Source organism: Glycine max, chromosome 6, assembly GCF_000004515.6.
Source record: "Glycine max cultivar Williams 82 chromosome 6, Glycine_max_v4.0, whole genome shotgun sequence".
In the NCBI taxonomy this organism is placed as follows: Eukaryota; Viridiplantae; Streptophyta; class Magnoliopsida; order Fabales; family Fabaceae; genus Glycine; species Glycine max.
Genome location: NC_038242.2, coordinates 10,963,270 through 10,973,163, shown reverse-complemented (window position 1 = coordinate 10,973,163; position 9,894 = coordinate 10,963,270). Strand labels below are relative to the sequence as shown.

General features: G+C 31.3%; 2 protein-coding genes across 2 annotated transcripts; both read right to left on the bottom strand.

The window, feature by feature from the left end:
* Positions 1-1,168: 1,168 nt before the first annotated feature.
* On the bottom strand, positions 1,169-1,919 carry LOC100526867 (SAUR-like auxin-responsive family protein). The gene has a single exon (NM_001248317.2). It carries the CDS (start codon positions 1,673-1,675, stop codon positions 1,265-1,267), a length of 411 nt encoding a protein of 136 aa, NP_001235246.1. The 5' UTR covers positions 1,676-1,919; the 3' UTR covers positions 1,169-1,264.
* A 6,758-nt stretch (positions 1,920-8,677) lies between these two features.
* On the bottom strand, positions 8,678-9,649 carry LOC106799002 (uncharacterized). The gene has a single exon (XM_014776945.1). The coding sequence runs from the start codon at positions 9,647-9,649 to the stop codon at positions 8,678-8,680; it is 972 nt and encodes a 323-aa protein (XP_014632431.1).
* Between the last annotated feature and the right edge of the window lie 245 nt (positions 9,650-9,894).

Genomic DNA, 9,894 nt, shown 5'->3' with positions numbered 1-9,894 from the left:
AAGGGGAGAAAAATTCTACGAAACACCAACAAATGTCTTGCTGTCTTATGCTCTTTGCAAATTTTATTTTAAAAAATAATGCCAACCAAATGCGATGACTTTTGAAAGCCATTGGTGACTGCCCACAACCACAAAACCTGATTTACTTTTCGCATTTTAGAATATCTTTTAAACACAATAATGAATTTGCAAAATAGAATCAGAGTCAAGATCGCCCACATGCATTCATAGGAAAACACGATCACCATTGTGTTTGTTGACCCTAACTAATCCCCGCTTGATTTATTGACAACCTAAGAATAGAATGTGCAAGTACAGCACTTTGCTTTGTGATGCCATATGCATGACCCGAATAAAACATCATAATAATAATTATGTTCTCTGAGAAAATTATCAAGGAGTCCTACCAAAATCCTTGCCCTGGTTCAATTTTCTGGGAGCGTAGATTTGATGGAATAATGGGAAGTGTGCACGCCAAATCTATTTGGACTATATAACCGTTCACCAAACTTGGTATTGGAATTCCTAATCACAACCACATATATATAAAACCCCACCAACCAAATGTAAGCGACTATATACTTGATTACAAAACAGAAAAAAATAAACGACATAATTTAGCTTTAAAGCAACACCTTAAATTTTGTTTATGGGCCCTCTCATCCATGTCCTATTTCAGCCACAAAAACTCTAAGGAGATAACTAAATCTCAGATTTTTTCAAAGTTGATATTTCCCCGTGAATTCCAAACTAACGGCCGCCGAAAAAGAATTAAAGGAGGGAATACAAAAAAAGAAAAAAGTCTGTGCTCATATCATCTTTGTTCCAAATTCCAACCGTGTCTTTCACGCTTGCTACGTCCAACCAACTAACAGCTATATGGTTTTTATTCTCTTTTTCTTAATTAAGAGCAGCTATCTACTTTAATTCTTTCACACACTAAACATAAAAATTGAAATAATTAACAAACAAAGAGCGAATGAAAGATGACCAGGTATAATACTCATCGATCACATCACAAATCCTAAAATTAATTCTCATTTCATTTTCCGTTGATCAAACAATAGTACCCAGAAAAAAATCATGCAAATTAAAAGATCCAAATTTTTTTCGTCGTTATCACATCATTAAACCAACACCACATTCAAGGTGCCGTGGAAAATTGGGAAAACAATAACAAAACTAAAATAAAAATAAACAAGACATATTAACATGTACATGATTTTAATTTTAAAAATTAATTTGCTAGAGTAACTGATGAATATCAAACTTTGAAGCACCAAGCATGGTGGTGGTGTTGACCATGGTGGAGAGATTTGTCCCTATCAATCAAGCCTTGGACGGTGCGAAAGTGCTCCACGTGGCAAGGAATGGTTATGGGGCCTTTCTGATCGAAGCCATACTCCTCTTCAGCTTCTTTGAGCAACTGCATGAACAATGGGTGGTTCATGTACATCACAGGGACCACAAACCTCTGTTGCTCCTCTCCTTGCCCTACCAAGATCGCCAAACACCCTTTTGGAATGTCCTTCAGATCCTCCTTCTTCTCATGTTGGTGGTGGTGGTGAAAGTGAAGGTGAGGAATGTGCAAATGAAAACTCATGTGATGATGATGCTGGTGGTGGCGGCGGTGATGATGCTTCTGATTATGATGATGATCGCTAAGGATCCCCATTAACGTAGCCAAGAAATTAAGCTAAAGGAAAAAAAAAAAAAGAGCAAGGTTTAAGAAAAGTGGGAATGAGAATTATTAACACGTTAATTAATTAGGGTTATAAGAAAACGAGTGAGAAAGGCCAGGGATCAGAGGATGATATGGCGAGGTTGAAGAGGGTTAGGGAAGAGTCGGTGAGAGATCTTGGGATGTTGCTCATGATAAATGGAAGCAAAATAATACCCACATAACAATGAACGTATACAAAAAAGAAGAATGAAGAGGATTTTGCAAAGGGTGAGGTAGAGGTGTATATATGTGTGTGGTATAGGGTTAGGGTGGTAAGCATTATGTGAGAGAGAGCGTTGTGGTGGGGTCAAGATGCTTCTAGGGTTTGCTTACACTATAGTCTATACACAAAGATTTGTTCTATACTTCTATCTAGAGAGAGAGAGGGACCCCAAAGCTTAGAAGAGAGTAATATATCTTTTTCTTGTTTAGATGATTGTGACTAAAATTTTATTGGATGGTCCATCTGGCGAAGGGCAACGTGAATGCAATGTGAAGTAAAAGCGAATTGTTTTTGAAAATGAAATTTGATTCACAGCTGGAAATTTGAAGATTTGATTCATGGGAAGGGCAACATGAATGTAATTTGCAAGATAAGAAACAAGCGGAAGAATCATAAATTGAATCATGATAATAATAAATAATAAATTAATATTGGACATAGTTTATGATCCGGTTGACTTGGTTTTTAGGGTGAGGGAAGGGAAGACTTTGCACTAGAACTAGAATATTGTGGAAGAAGTCACGCTCTATCACACGTCATCCTTTTTCGCGATGAAACGCGGCCTCCTTCGATCTTGTTTGAGTTTATATTAAGAAACGTAACCCTTTGTCAGTACTAAATTTTTTCGTTTTTTTTATTTACTTGGAGTCGTTCTTGACTTTTTTAAAAAAAATAATATTATTAATAAAAATATATGTATCAATAACTTTTTTAAAAAAACAATATATTATATCACTTTTCTATGAAACTATTCGTGAAACTGAATAGAAAGAGACACGAGTGATCAAAATTTAATTTTAAGATTGATTTAATTGGGTCTTATTTTATTTTTGAAAACAATTTTGTAAATAGTTTTCGAGAACCACTTTTTTTTTTAAAAAAAAAAAGGAAAAACACCTTTTTGGTAACATTGTTTTGAAATTAAAAGTTAGTTGTAGTATTTGTTAATGTTGTGACATCCTGCTTGTTTAAAGTTAACTAGTATTTTAGTTGATGTATTCTGCGAGTTAAATCTAATTTGTAAATTTTATAAATAAATATTTATAAAAGTAATAATTACTAGTTTTTTAGCCCTGCATTACATAGGCTAAATTTTTATTTTATACAACTAAATTTTTTAATAATAAATATTTTAAAATATATAAATTATATTATAATTAAAATAAATAACTAATAAATATATTTATACTTACATTTAAGATTTATGATAAATAATTTATATTGTGATATATTAATATTTTTAATTATTCACAATTCTTTTAAAAATTATTGAAATTCAAGTTATAACTAAAAATATTTATTGAAAGGTGAGCTAAAGATATTAAAAATGGTATATTGAAAGTGATAAAATATTAATTTAAATAATTCAGTTCATCTTGAAAGTATAAAATAATATAGGCTAAAATATAATTTTTATCTTCTTATTTTTCAAATCTATGATTTTAGTCCCCTTAATTTTTAATTAAAACATTTCATCTTTCACTTTTAAAAAAAAATACAATTTTAGTCTCTATTTTTTAATTCAGACACTTTGTTTCTTACTTTTAAAAAATCTTTAAAATCTTTAACTTTAATCCTTGTGATCAATTTCAAATGTTAATCTATATCCCCGTAAATGTTAACCAACATTTGTATATTTATTATCTACATGAAAAATGTTTTTTTAATTATTTAATTGCTAAAAAGCTTAATTTATTAAAAAAATTAAAAGGTATATAATCAAATTTGAAATTGAAAAAAGAGACTAAAATCACCTATTTTTTTAAAAAAAGTTGGAAACAAAATGTCTAAATTAAAAATTAGGAAGACTAAAATTATATATTTTAAAAATGAAGAAGAAAAGTCTAAATTAAAAAATAGGAGAACTAAAATTGTAACTTTAGAAAAAATAAAAAAAATGAAAATTACATTTTATCCAATAACATATGAGATAAAGTGTTCTTGAATTTTGAAGATAAAATATATATTTAAAATTAGTTTTGGTATTCAGCTTGATAAAATATATATTAAGATGATTTTTGCTCCTTTTTTGACATCTATCATATCATGCATTTTAATAGTTGAAAATATTGAAATTACAAAATATTTCCATTATTTTTTTTATCAAAATAAATTTAGGAGAAGGATAGGGGGGATGAAATCCAAGTGGGATTCAAACCTTTCACATGTTACATTGATATTTTATCTTATTTCACTTAATCAGTCCCTTGGGATGATCACACTATTTTCATTTAGTAAGATATTTTTTTTCTTTTATTTAATAAGATGATTTTCTTCTTTCACATCTATGCTATCATTTTAATAGTTGAAAATAATGAAATTACAAAATATTTTCACTATCTTTTATTTAATAAGATGAATTCTTTTATCATTTTTAATATACATTTTTTAAGCAAATCATTTTAATATTTGAAAATGTTAAAAATATTGAATTGTGACCGAGCGATAATGTGCCTGATGATTAAACTCTTATTTAATCACCTTTGAGCACTATCTTGATGAGTTGGTGGAATACCTTTGATTAAAAGCATTTTTTTCATGAAATTATTGCTTGTGAATTGGTCGTTAGCGTGGTACCCGAAAAAAACACGATTAAGCAAAGAAGAAAACAGGTGGAGCCTGGATTCGCAAACTGCCCTTGGATTTCGGGGCGTAATATCCTTATGATGGGTCCCCTAAACGTAGAAGCGGAAGTGATGCCACATTATTCTCTTGTATAATTCTTGTCTAAGCAAACATACTCAATTATTTTGTTTCATTAATTGGCCAGCATCCTCAATATAATGAGCTCTAAAAACATGTAAATAGAAAATTAATAATTTTCATCACAAAAAAAGAAAATTAATAATTGATTACTTCTCTTGTATAAATAATTTCATCTCAACAAAAAATAGAATGAATATTAAACTGTTTATTTTTTTCATAATAGTCAAATTGAGGTTAAAATTTATGATCTCATGTATACTATCTAAATTATTATATTAGTCTATCGTAATGTTTTTTATTTATTTTATTTTTTAGCTCTTGTCTTGAAACTTTAATGACTTAAATATGTTAGAAGTTTATGTAAATATAATATTATTCAATATTTTATTTTTTAATATAGTTCTTAACAATTATTTTACAAATATATTCATTTTTTTAAAATGTATATTAAATTTAAAATTTAATCTCCACACCTATACGTAAAGCTAAATAATGAGCATATGAAAAGTAAAAATACAAAAGCTAATGGGATCATGAATCCCATAATGGGGGATATGACTCCCATATAATGGGGAAATAAGAACACTAGATTTTACCCGTTCAATTGTTTATTTTTCTGTTGTTTTTCCTTGTAAGAAATAGAAACTTGGCGTTGAACGACCCAATATGGCAGCCATTGGATTCTATCGGCTTTCAAGTGCTTCGCATTTTATTTTTTTGTCAAAAGCAAAATCATTATATAGCAACTAGCAAGGCATAGTTTGGATAATGCAGCTTAGCGATCGAACTTTTGTTTTTACCTTTCTTTTTATCTCACCTACTTCCAGATAGTACATCTTTTTCCACAATTTTGTGATTCTAGAATCTGATTAAAAAAAATTAAGATTAGCGTGAGTTAGGGCTTTGATTTCACGGGGAAATAATTCTTCCGTTTTTTTCCTACAGAATTTTGTTTAGAAATAGTAAAGAAAGCTCGCAACCAAGAGTGCGGAGCCTTGCTCTTCGTTTTCTTTGATTATAATTCTTGATATACAAACTTTATAGTCTATATCATATTAATATAATTTTTTTCTTGTATGTCTAAACTTGGAGTTACCATGATCAAGAGCTAATATGGTCTCTGTTAATGCTATAATAACCGTTTTCACTGTACTCTTTACTCAGTACTTTTAAATTATTTAAGATAACTTTTAATTTTTTTAATGGAAAACTTTTTTGGTTATTTGATAAATAAGTTTTTTTGTTAGTTTGTCGGTGGTTTCTAACATTTTGTAAACGCTACTTCAAGTAAGTTTTTTAAAACACTAATTTCTAACTTTTAACTTTTTATATTTTCTTCTATTTTTATTTTCGATATATTTATTTATTTTTCTTATTATACTTTTTAAATAAACCATGATTTTATAATTTTTTTATTATTTTACACTTTTCAACTCATTCAACAATTAATTTTATCAAACACACTTCTAATTTAATAAACTAATTTTATAACTTTCAACTATCAACTAATTTTTCAACTTTAAGTTAATTTTTCAGATTTCAATTATCTTTTGGAAGGAACAAGATGCAGAATATAATTACCTTGTTTTGCTAGTAACCAGGCTTAGTAGCAAGATGATCAAGGAAGCCCAACTCTTGGGTCAAGATGAGCCACTGAGAAAAAAGAAGGTATTTGCGATATCCACTATCCCATTTTACTTGGTATACTCCCTTTTGTATTCTTTTCTTCAAAAAATACCCTATTTCCAGAAAAGTATGTTCTGTTAAATGTAATATATTCCAAAAAATAGTTTTCGGAAGCCAATTTCGGGAATGAGTTGACATCCACTCACCTTCAAATTAAGAGCATACCTCAACTCTTCCAAACCCAAACCTAAACTCCTTGAGATGCCTGGAGGTGTAAGCTTTTGATGATCATTTAGGAGTGCATGTGTGAAGAAAAGCTTGGTTCAATCAAATTTCCCTCTCTCATTTCCGAAATTGGCTTCTGGAAATTAATTTTTGGAATATATTACATTTAACTTAACATACTTTTCAAAAAGAGGGCATTTTTGAAAAAAAAATGCAAAAGGGAGTGTACAAAGTAAAATATGAAATAGATATAGAAATTTCCAAAAATGAAATCTCCATATGGCCCAACCTAATTAATTAACAAGTTATTCTCTGAACTCATTGGTCCAGAAATATTATAGTCTGCATGAGCTAAGCTAATTTAGCATTGTTTAGCACATCAATTCTTCGGCTATTGCTTTTTGAACTTTTCATTTTGTTTCTTGCACTTCCTTTTTCCTTCTGAAATGTTCATTCCAGGATGCAAAATTACATTTTGGAATGCATTTCCTTTTTGGCTTCTTCTCATTTTGGAAGGTTAAAAAACATTTCGGAAAGAGTGCAGGGAGCAACATGGGTTTGGAGGAAGCAATAGCCCAATTCGTCGTAGCCCAAAACTTTAACAGTATAACCTTCTTGTAATTATTTAATGCATCCCATTATTTACTTGGTGCATTTCAAATGCATTAAGAATTGCACTTGGGGTGAACCAATCAAAAAATGGGATACATTAAATAATTCCTAACCTGCGGATGTCCATGTATGGCCCGTCAAGGAAGTTCATGAACGTCCATTGAGAAACAAAATAACAAACTCCTATATCATTTTTTACTAATTAAATATCTAATAACTTTTTTTAAAATGAAGTAAAAGAAGATGAGAAAGAGATTGTATACTAAAAAATGCAATTGACAAGAATGATATAGATTTATTAAGAGTGTTTACAAGCATGAGTATTCACAAATCCAAATCAACTCAAATCAATCATATCACTTTGGGTTGAGTGTTTTTAGTGTTTGAATGATGAATTTTGATTTTTGAAATTTTAAGCTTGATCGGTTGATGTCATATTTTATTAAAATTATTATTGTATATATTTGTATATATGAAATTACAAAAAAAATAAAAAATTAGTGAATAACAAAAAAATAGTTTTCTTTCTCGAGTTTCCTCTCGTCTTATTTATTGGCATGATATGCACAACATGCTTTCTTATCCTTTTTTTTTTTTTTTATAAAAATTACTGGTATATGATGTTTGTTATATGATTAGCATGATTTTGCAAACGTTTTATTCTCTTTGGCAATAGTTGATATCATGGCTGAAAATACAATTTCATATTCGGATCGATATAGTGTTATTTGATAATAAAAAAAATTAATTTATAAAAATTTAAAATTAATTTAAACATTTAGATTCCATTGATTATTTCAAATCAGTTTTAGTTTGTAATTGAATTAAGTTGAATTGAGTTTCACAATAAAATATGTGTTTGTGATAGGGTTGGCTTTAACCACAACATAGAAGTAACTCTGATGCTGGTTTGGCTTTTTTTGCTTCAAAATACTAAATTTTCACATTGAATACATTGAGCATAACTAAACACAACTAAAATCATACAAACATAATACAATACAACTGGTACAAATTCGACTCAACCAAGCCTTTGAGTTCTCTCAATATTTATACATCAATATGTTTTTGTGCATGTATAGACGATTGAGTTTAAAACTAAGTTTAAACATAGTTTAATAAAACAAATAAATTAATTTAATCAAATCTTTAACGAGCTAAAGTTAAATAATTTATAAGCAACTATTAAACTTATATAAAATTCAAAATGCAAATCTATATTGCAAACTATTGGAGTATGAAGAGAATAAAAAAGAATGACAACATCACAAAATTTAGGTACACAAATCATTACTTTAAAAAAAGAAAGAAGGGCAAAACACCTATAAGCCGAGAAGAAAAATAAATCCAATATAAATTACAGAATAAGAAAGAAAAGGAGAATAAGAAAACATGATTTTCCCCCTTAAAAATCGATCAACTTTGCATGTACCTTGTCTGTGTTGCTGGAGCACTAAAAGAAAAAATGAACAGGCACCAAAATCTTGCATTTGATTTGAGATGATGATCAAAGAATACTATTTTGTTTTTCTTTAACAGAGTGACATTGTTAATTTACCTCATTACCCTCCCTCCAAACGAACAACCACACCAGCTGGTTCGGTTTCTTCAAGTTGCCACGCCCGTGTCTGCGGGGTCCACACGCAATAATTTCCTCCAGCATCCAACGCATCGGAAATAGGCTTAATGACGAGAATGCCCTCCCCGGTGGTGGCGCAGCAAAACACCGCGAGGAACCCCACGAGCGAAACGACGCCGTGAACCTCCTGGTGCGGGCTCCACCGAACGCTGAACCCCAACGCTACAATCTGCAGCGGAATCGCAACAAGCACAATCCAAGCCAGCACGTAAATCCTCATCCTCAAGCCTTTGTTGATGACAAGCGACAAAACCCTCCAACACGAGAACAAGAACCACGTCGAGTACGTAACGCCAAACACAGCAAAAAGAACACTACTCAGAAAAGGGTACGCGCAGAGCACGGTCTCGAAGCCGTAGCCGTCGTTGAGAACCACCGAGGTTTCAGCCGGCACTCGGTTCTCGAAAGGGGCAAAGAATATGAGCAATGCCTGGAGCGTCGCAAAGGGGAGGCACGTGAGGAGCACGGACGTGATGGCCCACTTGTCATTATTTTTCGGTGTCTTCGTTTTGATCGAAGCATTGAGAAGAAACAATAGCGTTACGAGGAACGCGGGTTCGAAGAATCCGAGGGAGAGTACGATGTGGACTTTGCAGAGGTCGGCTTGTTGGGATATGCTAAAGGAGGGTGTAAAAGGGTACAAATATTTTCGGCGAAAAAAAGGTAACCGGAGAAGTTCGGTGATGGACCATAAGAATACGAATAACACGAGGAGGAACCGTACGGTCCAGAGCGAGTTGAAGCCTTGTAAGTGTGTGATGGATTTTGATTTGAAGCGAAGGTGGAAGATGAAGCATAGGGACAAAACCGAGAGGATTATTAACCCGGAGATGAAGGTTGCGGTGATGAGGTCGAAAGCTGAGATGAGGAGTGGTAATGCATGCGTGAACAACATGTGGATCACGCTCTATTTTTTTTTATGTTTTTTTTTCGGACTATGTATTATATATGTGAGGTTACATATGTATATACATATATCGATGTATGTATGTGTCTATTTTTCCATCAATAATTTTTGTTGGTTGATGTATGTGTTTGTTGGAATTCCCAGATTGATTGTACGTAATAGCTAGCCCCACCAAATGTTTTACTAGGATAAGTGGCTGTGACCGGAGATGATGGGGTTGCGATGGTGACGCT

Coding starts and splice junctions, on each gene's coding strand:
- LOC100526867 (NM_001248317.2), bottom strand. CDS start 1,675: ATGGGGATCCTTAGCGATCATCATCATAATCAGAAGCATCATCACCGC.
- LOC106799002 (XM_014776945.1), bottom strand. CDS start 9,649: ATGTTGTTCACGCATGCATTACCACTCCTCATCTCAGCTTTCGACCTC.